Source organism: Microtus ochrogaster, chromosome X (genome assembly GCF_000317375.1).
Source record: "Microtus ochrogaster isolate Prairie Vole_2 chromosome X, MicOch1.0, whole genome shotgun sequence".
NCBI classification, from domain to species: Eukaryota; Metazoa; Chordata; class Mammalia; order Rodentia; family Cricetidae; genus Microtus; species Microtus ochrogaster.
This window is the reverse complement of record NC_022026.1, coordinates 25,198,706-25,216,726: the sequence shown is the minus strand read 5'-3', so window position 1 is coordinate 25,216,726 and position 18,021 is coordinate 25,198,706. Positions and strand designations below refer to the sequence as shown.

Sequence of the window (18,021 nt, the reverse complement as noted above, 5' to 3'; positions counted from 1 at the left end):
GATGGGAGGGAGTAGGAGGTGTGGCCTTGTTGGAGGTGTGCCACTGGGGGGCGGGATTTGAGGGTTCAAAAGTCCACATCATTGCCTATTGCCAGTTATAGTTCTCTGTTTCTCCCACAATCATTTCCTTAACCCACCATCCCAACACACTCTCCACTCCTCCCTCCCTGCCTGCCTGCCTGCCTGCCTGCCTGCCTGCCTGCCTGCCTGCCTGCCTGCCTGCCATACATATACTTGTGAACCAGCTACTGCTTCAGTATCATGCCTGCTTGTCCACTGCCATGCTCCCTACCATGATGGTTATGGACTCGCCCTTTGAAACTGTAATTCCCAAATAGACTATTTCTTCTGTAAGTTGCCTTGATCATGCTGTCTTATCACAGTGATAGAAAAGTAAGTAAGATACAAGGAGAAATAAAAATGATTCTACAGCTCATGGAGAAATCCCAACTTCCCTGAAGCTTTGCTTGACGTTCAGCTCCATCCAGGTCTTCCCCTGAACAGTCTGTGTTCAATGGGGAAAGCTCAAGGCCAAATAAGGGCATTTATTTCCACTCTAGCCTACAACATTTGTGCCTTCAGTTTGCGTTGGTCTTTTCCGCAGCTTGCATGGCTTCTAAGATAGATGCTACTTTTCTTAGTCCTGTGACAAAATATCGGATAAAACGCTAGCTAGAGAAAGAAAGTTTATTCTCTATCTGTGCAGTTCACCATGGTGGGGACAGACTGAGCAATGCTTGAGGTAGCTTGTCACACGGCATCCACAGGAAGCAGAGAGAAATGAACATGCGTACAGAGTACAGTTTCTCCTTTTTAGTAAGTCTAGGACCCAAGCCCATGGAATGGTGTTGCTCATGTTTAGAGTGGGGTCTTCTAACTCAGTTCTTCTAATCTACATAACCCCTCACAGATACTCTATCTCTCTTTTTCTTGACACAGGGATTCTCTGTGTTGCCCTAGCTGCCCTGGAACTCCCTTTGTAGATCAGGTTGACCTCGAACTCAGAGATCTGTCTGCCTCTGCCTCTGAAGTGCTGGGAATAAAGGTGTGTGCCACCACAGTCTGGCTTCCTTACAGTTATTCTGAGAGGCTAACATAATCTAGATAACTCTTTCCAAGTATGTCCTGAAGCTTCTCTCCTGTATTTTTATAATCCTGTCAAACTGAACATATTAACCATCACAGAATTAAAAGTTTTTGGGGTTTCATGTCTGCTTCAGGTTCGAGGTTTGTGTATTAGCTGTGGGATATTAGCAATGTTACTTGAACCTATTGAACCTCCATTGTTCTCTTCTGTGAACTATGGAATATAATTTACCTCATAAGTCTATGTGGAATAAATAGAATAACCCATGTAGATTAGAATGTATGTAAATTATTTAGCTTGGTATCTGGCATATAGTTGCTAGTCAATAACTGAGAAAAAATAAATCTGGCTTTCCTTAATTTGGTCACAGTAATAAAAAAGTAACTTACATACTCATCTTACAGATTAAAAAAATTAACATTCAAAGAGGTGAAATTGCTTGCCCAAGTAACACACTAAATAAGTTGTAGATCTACAAGTCAAACTTAGGCTGTCGGCCTCCAGAGCCATTGATAATCTTAGTAAGTCAGGCTCTTGGACCAGGACCTACCTGCATAAGTAGAAAGAAATCCAATCAGATTGTAATAACTCAAATACAAGTACCAACCTCACTAGGTTCACAACCGCATTTAATTAAAATACTCATCAATGTTATTAACACAAAGGTATTTATCATGATACCATCTAAAATAGTGAAAACTATAAATAAGGTGAATCCCAAAAGTAGCTAAGTAGAAAATAAACTGTAATTATATCAAATATATAAATAAAATATACTAATGCTGATATATCTATTATTCTCATTTGGTAAACATGCATTCAGCAGCTAATGTATACCTAGCATTCTCTTAGGTGTTGGCAAAAGAGCAGTGGATGAAACAATGTCCTTGCTTTCTCATGAAACTTAGGAAGAAATTTAAATTTAAATGGAAAATTAAATTTGCTGTATAAAATGTTAAGTACAAATTATAAAATGTCACCATTTGAGCCTACTAAAAAATATGTACACACACATACTTGAGACAGGATCTATATAGCCCAGGCTAGACTATGCAGCCAAGGATAAATTTGAACTTCTGATGCTCTGCTTCTGCCTTCCAAGAGCTGAGATTATAGATAGGTGTGTGCAACCCCTTACAATTTATGCAGTGCTGGGAATCAAATCTGGAGCTTCTTGCAGAGCTGAAAAGTACTCTACCAACTGAGTTATATCCCCAGCCTAAATTTTATATTCATTAAGAAGTAGTTTCCATGTGAAGAACATGGATATATGAGCGATCTATGCCTCCAATCCCAACACTTGAGAGGCTGAGACTGGACAATCAAGGGTTCAAAGCCAAGGACTAGAGGGATGGTTCAGCAGTTAAAACCAGGTACTGTTCTTGCAGAGGACCTAACTGTGGTTCCCGGGACCCATGACCAATGCCTCCCAACCACCTCCAGCTGCAGGGGATCTGGCTCTCTGGCCTCTTCCAGCACTACGTAGACTCATCTGTCCATATCTACAGACAGATACATATGGAAATACGCAATTAAAAACAAAATAACTCTTTTAAGTTCACTGCCAGCCTGGGACACACAGCAACCTTGTCTCAAGAAAAAAAAAAGAAAAAGAGAAAAGAAAAATCCTTTAAAGAAGATAGTAAGTACATGAGAAAATATTCAGAAGTTGATATACCAGTATGCCTAATATGCTACTAACTATGGATGAATAGCACAAGTAATTGCATCCTTTATACATTTACAAATCATTCAAATTAGCTACAAATGAGATTTTATCATAATGTTTTGTATTTTAATCCTTGGGACTATAAATGTAACTGCAAACATCACTTCTTTTTAGTAACAGTATTATCCCTCATAACAGCTGTGTGTTCATCGCTCTCATCTGGAAAATATTCTTTTTTTGATACAGGGTTGTACTAGGCCTCACTATTGCATCTTTGGCTGGCCCGAAGCTCACCATATAGACTAAGCTTGCATTGAACGCAAAGAAATCCCTGTGCTTCTGGCCTAGATGCCATGGCCAACCCAGCAAATAGTGTGCTGAACTCCAAGATCAGCAAACTCAGTCTAGTCAGAATGTAGTTTATCTCTTAAATTTTGAAGGGCATCGGTCACTATCAGTGCTACCTAATGCTGTTCTGCCAAACAAAACACCCATAAACACTTAGATAAGTGTAGCTAGGTCCCAATGAAATTTACATGCAAAAAGAGGTAGGGAGGGGCATTTGGCACAAGAGCCTTAGTTTGCTCAGGTCCTTGCTTTAATTCATGAGAATAAAAATAAACACAAAGGTCCTTTTACCTCCTGTTCAATGTCCTCTGTAATAGATTTCAGAGAGTTACTAACTGTAATTTCAGAAGACAGGAGTGTGGCTCAAAGGGAAACAGTTTGTCCAACATCTCACAATCAACTTAATAGATGATTTAAAGAAAAGTCTCCCTTCAGGCTAGCCAGTGGCCTCAGTGGAGGTTCAGGAGACCCCTTCACTGCTTCTACATGAGGGGGAAATGTTAGTAAAAAGGATGTTTTCTTAGCATTCTTAAGCAGCCTCCTAGGGCCTTGCACTAGAGCAAAAGGGATGAGGGGACCCCATGCTGCTCCATATCCAGAAGAGAAGGGAATTACGTGGGGTCTGGGTGGCTTCCTGAGTTGCATGGCCACACGCTGCTGAAGACTTACCAATATTGATCTCATCATCGGTCAGAGTGTCCCCGATGAAATCAAACTGAAACGACTGCAGCGTCTGGGAAAACTTCTGGACCGCAGAAGAGTAATCTGCAAAGGAAGAGGGCAGGGGAGATGGTCAGCGCCACTGTCCTGCTCACGGGTACAGCACATGGGAAATACAGAGGGACCTCCGGCAAGCAGCAACTTGGATTCGAGGAAGTCAGGAAATTTTCATCAATACTTACTTCCAAAGCTTCCAGATGTTTGTTCCCTACATGGGAGTCCAATGGAACAAAAGCTGTTTATAAAGTCACATATTCTTCTACAGGGCTACAAAAGTATTTTAATCGTGAGGTTGAGAAATCTTCATTGACTTTATTTCTTAATGTTCCCCACAAGGTTATAATAAAGGAGATCAAATGGCTGGACCTCTTAACTTATGCTTGCCAATAAAAGATGCCTCAAGCTCTTGAGCCATCTTGTAATGGACAATAGTGACCAAAAAAAATCAGTCTTGCTAATACCTGTGACAAAGACCGACAAGGGTTTTTATATGGTTTTCTTGTCTGTCCTCTGCCTACCATATGCTTCCCCCAACTATTTTAACATCTAAAAAAATTAAAGAAAAATTATAGTAATCCTAACAGTCTCACTTTTTTGTATGTTACAGATGCTCACTCTCTCACAGAGCACACTCCAAGGATGTGCACTGTCATCACGTGACTGTCTTATGTCTGGGTCTTTGCCATCTATTAGGTTTAATCATGGCCTATTAGATCAACTCTCCTCTGAGGCACTCAAACTTCTGCCCCTTCTACATGACCCCTTTAGACAGCTGGAAAGTAGTTAGGGTGGCTGCACCCCAAAATCCCTAATAACAGAGTGACCTCTGAGAGAAGGGATTGGGGGACTAGGAGTTGGACAGATTCCATGATAGGCAGAGAGATAGGGAAAGAAGCCCCAGTTAGGTAATAAAAATGGTTAACTTCTAAGACAGCACGCTGAGACAAAAACCTAATGCCTTAAAACAAAGGCTTGCTAGGTTTTTCTCCTCTAAGTATGGCCCCCTGCTGATGGACAGACTGATGAATTCAAGGCAAACCAGATGCCACAGCTGTGGGCCAATCAGTCACCCTGTCCTTGTTCAAACTGACCAACCCTAAATTGGGAGAAAGACTCTTAAAAACCCTGGCCAGATCTAGTAGCACACACCTTTAATCCCAGCTCAGGAGGCAGAGGCAGACAGGTCGATGTTCAAGGCCGCCATCGTCTAAATAGTGAGTTCCAGGACAATTAGAGCTACAAAGACCCTGTCTCAAAAAAAAAAAATAGCCCAGGAGGAGAGACTGGATTTTTTGGGCTCCCAAGTGCCCCTTCCAGTTTATATAGGGCCTTTCTCTCTGTCTCCTCTCTGGGTATCTCAAATTGCTAACCAACCACTCCCTATCCTGCTGCTGGCCTGGCTTACATCGCCACTGGGCTTTTACTCCACCTGCAAAGATACTGGGGAACCCTTGAAACAGAGGAGGGCTTTCCTAAACGGGACATAACTCTCATCTTTTGGCAAAATTTTGTAAAACTCGCTCCTCCACATTTGCCCTAGGGACGTTAAGCCTACTTCACAGGGTCCCCTAATGTGCTCATAGGTCCCCCACTTCCTAGGTATAACTATGTCAGTTCCCTCCAACTTTACCAATGCAACAATGTCCCAATCACCACCTTTGTACCACAAGACTATCTGAGCCGCAAGGCTATCATCCCAGATGGCCCTTCTGGCACTATCTGCCTATCTGGCCTCATTTTCAGTCTGACTGGTTTCTAGTATTGCTGAGGATGGGGAGGAAGATTTAACTCATCTGCTCCAGGAAAATCCTTTCAAATACTCCCCTAGCACCGCGTTCTATTCAAGCTAAACCTGCTGTATCTGTCAGCTCCTGGAAACCCCTTCACCGTCCTGGTTTTTCCTCAATATCAATGCCTTTCACGGAGCTAAAGGGCCATCAAACTCATCACTCTTCTTGCCACTCTGGGCAAGAGTCCACTTCAGGACTCAGACTAGGAACAGTAGGAGTGGGGGTTTCTTTACATCAGTTAGCCTCTCTGTCTAACCAGCTCTGAGAAAGCCTTAAAAGAAATTTTAGATCAGCTTGACACCATTAGGGATCGGTTTGATTCTTTGGCCAATGTCATATTCCAACATCAAAGACAGCTAGATCTCCTGACTGCTGTCAATAAAGCAATCTGTGTCTTCCTCCAGAAATAATGCTGCCTCCACACCAACAAATCCAAGCTAGTTCAAGATGGGGGTCAAAGACATAGGGACCATGAAGCATGATTAATAAAAACTTGGAGACAGATATTGGGGTTCAACCTCAAGATCAGAAAAGTAAAGCAGCCAGCCCCTGGTTCTTACCTAGACCTCAGTCTAAAAGTGGTGATCCTGCCTCCAGGAAATCTCAGAATGAGACTAAGACAGACAGCTGTCTCTACCCATTTTATAATCCTTTCTAGCTCTGGGGTTAAGAGTGTGCACACCTACTGCCTGGTTTCTATGGCAAACAGTGTGGTTACTGGGGTTAAAGGTATGGGCCATTGCTGCTTGGTCTATAAAGCTGGCCAGTGTGGCTATTTTCCTTTTCTGATCTTTGAGTAAGCTTTATTTATTAAAATACAAGTGAAATGCCACTACAGAACCAGGCTCAGAAAATTCAACACCAAGCCTCTTCCTCTGGATGAGTTTTTGTTTCCATCTTATCCTGGTTCATCCCCTTAATGGCCCCCCTACTTTAATCCTGTCTTTTCAACATTTTACAGACGTTCTTCCCAGATCAAAGCACTGACATCACTCAGGCTACCACACAGGACAAAATAAAAATAATATTTCTTTTGGAGTCACTCCAGATCCCAAAACTCCAAAACAATATCCCCTCCACCATCAAGAGGCCACCAGAAAGAAAATGACTCTCTCTATCCTTTATATGTGAAGGGCCTCGAATAAAGAAAATCCCCTCTACAAAATTATGGCCATAAAACAGGCCCAAAGTTCCAAGAAATCTGCCCACGGCCATGAAATGGTAGCAAGCAGCAAACCCCAGCACACATCCTAGAGCTCGGAGGTTACAAAAGCAATCTGACTTATCTCACATCCTTTCTACAAAAAGTAGCTCCTGGGTTCAGCAAAGGCAGACAGGTTCTCCCTGCTACCTTCTCTCAACTATAAAATCAGATTCTCAGATCCCACATGGCAGGCACATTCTCCTGTTCCCAGCAGGCTCTTGGGGTGACAACCTCTTAAAATAATAAAAAAAAAAATGGCTCTCACTGCTTGAGGTCAAACTGAGTCTTTAGCCTTTCTTTTCTCTCTCCTGGCTAATTTCTTACCATATCTATTGCAAATACACAACTAAAGACTTAAGTTGAGGATTGTTTATTCAAGGGAAAAAAACAGAATTCCTTTGTGATACACTCAAGTTATCCTAAGAAAAGTATTGTCTTCCCATTCTGCAGCAATACTGGAAACACCACCACAACTGCAATAACTGCAAACCAACAGCTCAGAAGCCACAGAGGGGGCAAAATGTGCCTGAAGGTTTTAAGTCCCAACTCTAAAAAGAGTTCTCTACTCCTCCAATTTGACGGATCCCAAGAGAGAGCTTCATTGTCCTGACTTGAAACTAATTCTGCCTAAAAGATACTAATGACAATGTCAAAAAGCAAACATTCACAATTATTTTAAGTTGTATTAGCAGGAAGAAGCTTAGCAAACTGGTTTAGTAAGAGTGTAATCAAGATATTTGGTTAAAAAATTAGAGAATAACAGAACAGAGAATGGCTTGCTTGCAGGGTCCTTTGAAAGGCCCCAAGCTATTACTAGAAATATAGAAAGACATTTTTGCATGCGAATAGATACATGCCTTGAGATGTGTGAATGCCCAAGAGAGACTTGAGAAGTCCCTGGTCATCCAAAACTAACTAACCATGCACAAGCCAAAGAAAAGCATAAGGTAAGCAAAGGTCAAATTATAAACTGTCTGGCTGAGTGCTAAAGATATATCCCAAAACACAAAAGACATGCTGAAGTCAAGGTTAGTAAGTGTATTAGTTCAAATTATTTAATGAAACTGTTATCCAAACATTAAACAGTCAATGAACTAACCTACCACAGACTTCAGTAGGTTCATTACAAAAAAAAGAATACCCGCTTTACAGAATGATTGTAAATCTAAAATGTCAATAAACAAACAAACAACAAGGGACAATCAATGGTAAACTGTACGGAAAACTAAATGATTTAATTTTAAGAACTGACACATTTTATTATTTAGAAATACTTTTGAAAGACTTTATTTATTTTTTTATTTTGAGTGTATGTTTGTGTGTGCCTGCACATATGTCTATAAAACATGCTGGGAATAATGCATCAAATCAGCGGGCACAGTAGTTATGGAAGTTGTAAGGTGCCATATGGGTAACGGGAGCCAAACCCAGGAAACCCAGGTCCTGTGGAAGAGCGACAAGTGCTGTGAAACACTGAGCCACCTTCTGGAGTCACTCCTCTCCCTTCTATCATATGGGTGCTGGGGATCACACCCAGGCTGCCTATGCCATTACCTGCTAAGTCAATGTTCACTTCTTAATAAAACACCATGACACAGACACAGAAAACCATAGCTCGTGTTCCAAAACAGTATGTATTTAGTACAAATTGTTCCCTGAAATATACCATGGAACAAGTAACAAAATGGGAGATGGCCTCAAAGCAATTTTTTATACAAAACCATGCCTATTAATTCCATCACTTGAGAGGTACCAGGAGAAAAATTAGTAATCAAGGCTAGTTTTGGCTACATAGCCAGTTCAAGAACAGCCTGGGCCACATGAGATTCAGTCTTTAAAAATGCAAACAAAACAAAATGGGGCTGGAGATATGTATGGTTCAGTTGTTAAAAGTACCTAGGGCTGATTTTCACTCTCCTTCCTCTCCCCCATTGCAAATTCCCTAGTCTTACCCAGCCCCGTAACAGAACTCAGCTCCCTCTCTACCTCTGTTCCCTGGGAACTGTGTAGAACCTCTCCAGGATGCAGCCTTCCTCCCTCACCCCATCTTTTTGTGTCAGCCACCAATACCTAGATGTACTTTCTACCTGGGACCTCTGTCAACACCAATCTGAAAATCAGGAGGTGATTTTCTCTCCTTCCTGTCCTCAGTCACATCCCCACCACAGTAAAAGATGCCACTCCCTGGGGATTCTGCCTAAACTCAAGGCAGATCAAGATTTCCTTCATCCTATGGACCCTCTCAGTCCCAGCACTACTTCTAGGCCACCCACATTTCTTCCTGTCAGACCCCAGTACCAGGAAACACATTTTATATGGGACCCACAGAGGCCACACCTGAAAGGGACTCAGAAGCACTCCCTACCAAGAAAGCCATAGTCACTGTTTTCCCAAGGTCCGGAGAGGACAGCAGAAACAAGGAACTTAAGACCCACCCAAAGAAAACAGATATCAACACTTAGAAACGCAGTCCTCGCAAACACAGACGCTGAGACACCAGCACAAAGCCACAATCACTAACACCCAAGACAATGTGACTCCTTCAGAACCCAGCAATGCTACTACAGTAGGCCCTGCAAAATGCAATATAGCTGAAGCACAAGTCAATGATTTCAAAATAGCCACTGGTAATACACTCACAGACCTTAAAGAGGGTGTGAATAAATCCTTTAAGGAAGTCTGTGAAAACACAAACAAATAGTAGAATGAATGATAAATACACTTGAATGTAAGAAGTTAAGGCCTACCAAGCCAAAAGGAGCAAACCTGGAGTCTGCCTGGTACTATCCGGGGTCCTGACTATGCCTAGCTAAAGAGGGACTACCCAGCAATGTTTCCTGAGGGTCTAGCAACAGGTGCTGTCAGAGGTCCTGACGATGCCTAGCTAATGAGGGGAGACCATGCGATGTCATCTGTCAGTGGATCCGAATGCCTAGGTGCTGGGAGAGTATATAAGCTTCTCTCCATTGTTAAATAAACTAGTCTGCTCTATGCCTTCTACCTGACTCCTGTTGTCAGAGACGTTAACACTGTGCTTTTTCACCTGCTCCCCCAAGGAAGACGTGAGCCCCCAGCAATAGTTTAAGACAACAAAGAAAAATAGAAACACTAAAGAAAGCCCAAAGTAAGGTAAAACAGGGAATGAAAAGTTTAGGACAGCAAACGAAAACCTCAGAGGTAAGTCCACCAGCAGAATACAAGAGAGGAAACAGAGAATCTCAGTCATGGAAGACAAGATAGAAGAAATGGATACTTCAGTTAAAGAAAATATTAAATCTAAACAAATCCAGGCACAAAACATCCAGGAAATCTAGGACGCTATGAAAAGACAAAATCTACAAATAATGGAAACATACATGAGAGCCGGCCGGTGGTGGTGCATGCTTTTAATCACAGCACTTGGAGGCAGAGGCAGGCAGATCTCTGTGAGTTCAAGGCCACTCTGGTCTACACGAGCTAGGTCCACGACAGTTAGGAATATAACACAGAGAAACCCTGTCCCTATAAAACAAAAAAAAGTACTAGAGATTAGGGGTAAAAAAAAGGGCATACCTAAATATAATAAAGGCAATATACAGCAAGGCTATAGCCAACATCAAATTAAATGGGGAGAAATTCAAAACAATTCCACTACAATCAGGAACAAGACAAGATTGTCCACTTTCTCCATACCTATTGAATACAGTACTTGAAGTCTAACTAGAGCAATGAGATAATTAAAGGAAGTCAAGGAGATTCAAATAGGAAGAAGTCAAAGTATCTTTATTTAGAGATGATAAGATATAGAAATGACTCTAGGAATTCCATCAGGAAACTGATAACAGCTGGAAAACACTTTCAGCAAAGTAGAAGAATAGAAAAATCAGGAGCTGTCTGATTTTTGACAAGTTGTCAAAGGAAGAAATTAGGAAAATAAGACCTTTCATAATAGCCTCAAAAATATTATTGGGTAACTCTAACCAAGCAACTGAGGGCTTCTGTGTGGTGAAGGACAAACTGGAAAGCTAGATAATGAACAAATACTTTACCAACTACACATCCCATGAAGGGCTAATATCTAAAATACGTAAGGAATGCAAAGAACCAGACATTGAGAAAACAAATCACCCAATTAAAAATGGGGTACATATCTAAAAAGAGAATCTTCAAAAGATGAAATGCAAATGACTGGTAAGCATTTAAAGAAACATTTAATATCCTAGTCATCAGGGAAATTCAAATCACAACTACTTTGAGACATCATCTTACACCTGTCAGAATAGTCAAAATCAATAAAACAAATGACAGCTCATACTGGCAACATTGTAGAGAAAGGCAAATACTTATGTATTGGGGTAGAAGTGCAAACTTGAATAGTCACTATGGAAATCAATGTAGTGGTTCTTCAGGAAGGTAGGAATGGACCTTTGTTGGGGGCTGTAGACCCCCAGAGCCTGAATTTCCTGTAAACAACCTGTTATGTTTGCAGCTGTTTTGAGCAAAAGAACTTGTTTTCCTGTGTTTGCAGCTGCTCTGAGCATGAGACAGGAGAGTGGTTTCTGGTGGCTGCAGCTGAAAGATCCCAAGAGCTGGGGCGTGGGCAAAGCACTATATAAGCTGCTCCTGAACATAATAAAGGGGGCATTCTTGGCATTCTTGTTTCAAGGATGTCCTGTGTCCCTGTGTCTCTGTATTTATGTGTGTCAATCTCCAGCTCCTTACCTGACTCATGTCCAGATATGTAGTACATGCGGACACATACAGGTGGAGGCCCCAAGTGAGATCAGGAACTAGAGACACACTGAGAGATCGCCCTCAGGATTAGGGAGAGTGAATTAAAGGCCTCAAAAAGAATGGAATAAAAAGAGTAATTTTTTAAAGAGACGGAGTATAGACAGTCAGATTAAAAGGAAGAATGGAACGAAAACAGTAAGTTTTTAAAGAGACAGAGTATAGGCAATCATATTAAAAGGAGTAAAAAAATAAGCCATGTAAAGACAGAATGTCCACAGAGAATTTGGATTATGTATATTATTGTTTTGTCTTTTGGTTTCTTGACTGGAGAGAGAGATTTGATTCTGAGAACTGCTAAGAAAGGTATCCTGACTTTTTAAAATATGCGTCTAAGGATATGTTGCTTTGGAAAAGAGGTTCTGCTTTTGTTTCCACAGAAAATGAGAACATGTGGATTCATTCCAGATTAATGCGGTTTGATGCACCAAGACCTCCTGAAATGGTGCTGTGAATACCCCCAAAGAACTTCGCCCAATAAATAGCAGAAAGTAGTATAGAGAACAATACCCAAATTCCCAAATTTGTTTACTAGAGGTTGTAGGGCTGAGGGGGACACCGTCGTGGTGCCAGGAGCACTGGAAACTGCGGCAACAAGTGCTGGAGTCAAGGCAAGCCAGAGCCACTCAGACCCCGCTGGGCTGCCCATCTGGTGCAGCAAATGGAGAAGGCAGGGGTGGGGCGAGGGAAACGGGGCAGTGGTTCCTGGCTCCACATGCCCAAGAGTCTGCTGTGTGAGAGGCAGGCTTTCCCATAGGACCCAGGGAACTCATGCAGTAGCCCTGGAAGGTCCCCAAGCCTGACTGCTGCTCTGGCAGATTGTGGTGATGCTTGCTGGAGGATTTGCTGAAGGAGGCAGAGGCAGGATAATCTGGAGTTCAAGGAAGGCTGCCGAGCCATCCTAGCTGAGACTTCAAGATCACCACAGGTGGCCACTATTGTCACTGCTGAGGCCTCCTTCATGGCAGCTGGAATTGTCATCAACCAGACAGCTGCTGTGACTATCTTGTAGCCAGCACCAGCATTTAATATCATTCATGTTTAACGTAGAATGAATACGCTCACTAGGGCATTTTCCAGCTTATAAGAGCAGTTGGATTTCTTGTGAGATTTGCATATGGTTAGTTGCTCTCCTTTTTTCCATCATACTTGTGCCACAGCCAGGCCAGTTAAAAAAGTTAGTGCTAATTATATAGAAAAGGGGGAGCTGTTGGGGGCTGTGGACTCCCAGACCCTGAATTTCCTGTAAACAATTTGTTATGCTTGCAGCTGCTTTGTTTTCCTGGGTTTACAGCTGCTCTGAGTATGAGACAGGAGAGCAGTTTCTGGTGGCTGCAGCTGAAAGATCCCGAGAGCTGAGGCATGGCCAGAGCACTATATAAGCTGCTCCATATTACAATAAAGCTGGCATTCTTGGCATTCTTGTTTCAAGGATGACCCGTTTCCCCTTGTCTCTGTATTTGTGTGTGTGTCAATTTCCGGCCCTTTTCTAGCTCACATACAGTCCCATAGTGTGGACAGTACAGACCTACCTCAATATCCAGCTACACGGCTCTTGTGCATACAGCCAAAGGACTCTCCAACCTACCAGAGACACACTTTCTGAACCATATTCATTGCTGCTCTACTTATTGATAATAGTCAAAAATTGGAAATGACCTAGATTTCCCTCAACAAAAAGGTGGATAAAGAAAGTGCATTACATTTGCACAATGAAATATTACTCAGCTGTTTAAAAAATGATGAAATTTGCAGGTAATGGAGTTAGAATGAATGAATGGATGGATGGAGCTAGAAAAAAGTCATCCTGAGTTAATCCAGACCCAAAATGACACACATGGTACGTACTCATTTATGTGTAGATATTAGTTGTTATCAATAAACAGGCTATACTCAACATAACCAGAGGTCTGGTACAGCGTAAGGGGCTTGATGAGGGGATAGATCTACCTAAGAAGGGAAAATAGAATAGACAGTTATAGAAGGACAGTAGAGGGGACTGGAACGGAAGGATCAAACAGGGAGTAAAAAGGAAGAAAGGTGTAAGGAAGGGAATACGGTGAGGGGCAGCTAAAACTACAGGCGATTCGAGGGGCTGTTAGAGACCTAATACAGTAAAAGCTTCTTCAAATATATACATATGTGAAAGAAATCAAAATGGAATAACAAAGTAACAGGGGAGACAAAGCTCCTACTAGACATCTCTTGCCACCAAATGAAACCTCCAGTTCTGGTTATGAATTATATCTAATCAAATTGTTGGCCAAGAGGACTCTAAGAAAATTTTCAAACATACTAGACTATCACCAAAACTATTGGTTGCTCTTCACCAACTAATGGTAAGGCTTTATTGCTGAAAACGATGCCTACACAACTCATTGAACATGGAGAAGTGGAGCTGGTGCCTACCTAGAGCCTTCACTCCTACTGACTAGTATCTCGAGTACTTTAAGGTACTCTGTACACTAACAAAGGGGAAAGACAAACAAAACACAAGCTATCGACCCTACAGTCTACAATGATGACCTACCTGAAAGATGTTCTGCTGCAATAGTGGCACAAAGTTTGTGGGAGTAACCAGGTAATATCTGGTTGGATTTAAGGACCACTCTATGAAATGTAACCCATCCCTGACAGTGCTTGGAATGGCTAAGAAGCTGAGGCTAGATAGGCTATGGGCCAAGGGAAAACTCAAATACTACTATTTTGTTAAAGGTACATAGTGAAGAAGTGACTCCAAAAGACATTCTTCTGTATTCATACATCAGTGTCTTGCACAGTCATCATTAAGGAAGCTTCCTCCCACAGTAGATAAAACCAAATGCAGAGGCTCACCACTGGACAACATGCAGAAAGTGAGGTACCTTAAAACACACATTGCCAAACAGGATGTCTTCATCAAATTCTTCCACTCAGAGATCAGGGAACTTTGTGGAAGAGGAGGCAGAAAGATTATAAGAGCAAATGGGAATGGAGGACACCAAGGAAACAAAGGCCAACAGAGCAAACACACACAGGAACTAGCAGAGCCTGTGGCAGAATGTATAGAGCCGGCATGGGTCTAAACCATACGGGGTCCCAGCTGAGAAGGGAAGTGGACACAAGCCCCCATCCCTAAGCAAAGCTATCTCCAGTTGATAACCACTTGGAAAGGAAAAATTAGTTTTCTCCAACTGGATCTCATTGAGTATACAAACCACACTTAAGGCCAGATCCCATGCCCACAGTAGATGGTTAATACAAAACAAACTCAGTTTTTTAAAGTTGTCTCATAAGGCTGTATCTGTACAACTTTTTTACATTACAGGTCTTCTTCTTCTATATTATGGTTACATATTCTGTGGTTTTATGGGATTTCTGTGTGTACAAATGAGTGTGTCTCTTTTGTACATGATTCTTTCGCTTTTTGTTTGCTTGTTTGGGCCAATTCTGTTTTGTTTTTTAAGTTGTTTGTTTGTTTTCTAACAAGGTGGGGAGGAGATGGAAGGAGTTTGGGGAGGAGAAACAGTAATCAGAATATATGAAAAAATTTATTTTCCATAAATAGATACAACGTAATTGGAAAAAAATCATTAATGTCAACTCTACCTTAATGCTCTTACAGAGGACCTAAGGTTGGTTCTTACTGATCACGTGGCAGCTCATACCACCTGTACCTGCAAACATGTAAGATACAACATACATCTATAAAGACTTTTAAGCATTTCTACTAAGAAACTACAGTTTTCTCAAGTTCACGAAGAAATTTCCCAGGATATATGATTCAGTACAACAATAAATAAGCCTTGATAAATTCTACAAGATTGAAATCCTCCAAAGTAGCTGGGCCTGGTGGTGCATGCCTTTAATCCCAGCACTCAGGAGGAAGAGACATGTGAATCTCTGTAAGTTCAAGGCTATCCTGCTCTACAGAGTAAGTTCCAGGACAGCCAAAGATAGGTTTTGAGAAACCATGTCAAGAAAGAAAGAAAGAAAGAAAGAAAGAAAGAAAGAAAGAAAGAAAGAAAGAAAGAAAGAAAGAAAGAAAGAAAGAAAGAAAGAAAGAAAGATCGATCCTCTTTTCGGACCCCCTGACCATAAAAGAATGTAAAACAAAAAACACCTGAAAAATAATTTAAGGAAAAACCAGAATGGCCTTAAATATGGCAATGACATTTTACAGACAATATCAAAGAATAATTGATGAGCTGGGTGGTGGTACTGCATGTCTTTAATTCCAGCACTTGGCCAGGCTGCTCTGCAGAGTGAATTCTAGGACAGCCAGGGCTACACAGAGAAGTGCTGTCTCAACATTCCCCCTACCCACAAAAAAAGAATAACTGATGAAAGAAACAGTTGATAATTAATTTAATTAATTAATTTTTTAAAGCTTCTGCTCTGTGAAAGACAATGTCAAGAAACATAAGCTACAGACTAAAAAAAATTTGCAAAAGATATGATTTTAAAAAGTCTGCTATCCAAAACATACAGAGAGGTCTTAAAAATTAACAATAAAAAACAAATAACCTAATTGAAAAAATTGTAAGACAATCTATGCTCATGCCTATACATAGAATACATATGCACACATGAAAATATGTTCAAAATTATAAACTGATGAGGATATGGAAGATTAGAATTCTCATTGTTGGTGGGAATGCAAAATGGGTGCAGCCAGTTGGGAAGACAATTTAATCCTCTTCTAAAATTAAACAATAGCTTGGCATGGCATATCAAACCTACAATCCAAGCTCTGGGAGATTGATGCAGGAAGATCTTTCATTTGAGGCCAGCCCAGGTTATATAGTGAATTCCAGCTCAGTCTAGTCTACGTAGTAAGACCCTGTCTGAAAATATTAATAACAATATAGTAAGATAACATGTCTGAAAATATTAATAATATAGCAAGATGAGCCTGTCTGAAAATATTAATAATATTTTAAAACTAGCAATACATAAAAAAACAGCGATTTCAATTTCAGTCCTTGATATTTTACCACGTCAAAAATGTATGACCAGGGCTCACCTGGGTGGCACTTATACTGCAGTTGAAATGATGTAGAGAACATTAGCATAACTACTGCAAGCATGACAGGCATTTTTGTGAGAGTCATATTTTTTCAAAATCTGTGCTATGTATTGAAAGTCATATTTTTGCAAAATCTGTGCTATGTATGAGCAAATATCTTATAATTAAGCCCGTTGTTTTGTGTACTAATTTTTTAATTAAAATTTTTCTAGGAAACAAAAATGTTCAAAACTCTTAAAATATGTTCACCCAAAAATCTGCACAAAGACATTTATAGCAGCATTATTCGTGAGTGATAAAACTTGGAAGCAACAAAATTTCCTCAATTGGATGAGTAGGTAAATAAATAAATGTGGTACCCATAAACAAAGAACTGTGAGTAAAAAACAGGAACTTTTTCAGTCACTGTTCTCTTGATTAGCACTGGTTTCTCACTATTAATTGCTTACGTATATATGGAAAGGAGTAAAATGGCTCATAAATAACAATCACTAAAAAAAAATAACAAGAAATGCAAACCAGACTATTCTAGCCCCATGGAAAGGCTAGAACAGTTAGGATCTCATCTATGAAACGGAAGTAGGCCCTGTTGAGTGCAACACACAGTCCGTCGTTGCTCTAGAAGAGCTAGACGGAGGGCGACAGAACAGCTGCTTGACGCTGCCGACGGGGCCCTAAACAGCAACGCCAGAAAGTCAGTCGATCTTCAGGTCAGTCAATAGCTTTTCCTAATACCACCAAGTTTAAAGACTTGTTTTCAAATGCCTAAAAGAAAGTCAAGAAAAATGCCCCGACTTTCAAAAGCAAAGAGCAGGAGCTCCATGACCTCAGGTGTGGAGATATGCGTTCCTAGCCGCTCAGTTAAGAAAAGGAAAATGGCGTCTGGCCTTCAAACTAAGAGCCCCAAGAAACCGCGTCAAACCGAGAAGGGTCACCAGGACATACTAACACAGAAAGTAGCCACGGAGGAACCCAATGAGGTTTTACTGGGCCTTGGTGAGAAAGTCGCAAGTGGTAGAAATTCACGAAGAAACCCACAGGCCTCTGGCCGAGTGACGGTAGCCATGGCAACGCGCTCGGCCGTTGCCAGAAAAAGCCAGCCTTTGTCTAGCCCTACAGTGACTACAACCATGGACGAACGTTCGTCTGTCAACAGAAAGGGCCAGTCTTTATCTGGCCCCGTGCCAAAAACCATGTCCACGTACTTGACTATTGGCAGAAAGAGCCAATCTTCACCATGCCTAATGACCAGAGCCATGGCTACACGCTTGTCTGTTGCCAGAAAAAGCCAGCCTTTGTTTAGACCAGTGACTACAACCATGGACGAATGTTCGTCTGGCCCGGTGCCAAAAACCAGGTCCACATACTTGACTGGTGGCAGAAAGAGCCAATCTTCACCATGCCTAATGACCAGAGCCATGGCTA

At 41.4% G+C, this 18,021-nt stretch overlaps 1 protein-coding gene across 2 annotated transcripts in view; it reads right to left on the bottom strand.

Moving 5' to 3' along the window:
• The window catches only part of Ophn1 (oligophrenin 1), a 351,260-nt gene that overhangs the window by 239,791 nt on the left and 93,448 nt on the right, over positions 1 to 18,021 (bottom strand). For both annotated transcript variants that reach the window (XM_005358630.3, XM_013350521.2), the window contains exon 3: positions 3,774 to 3,869. In XM_005358630.3, coding sequence (XP_005358687.1) covers positions 3,774 to 3,869 — 96 coding nt within the window. The remainder of the gene's footprint in view (positions 1 to 3,773; positions 3,870 to 18,021) is intronic.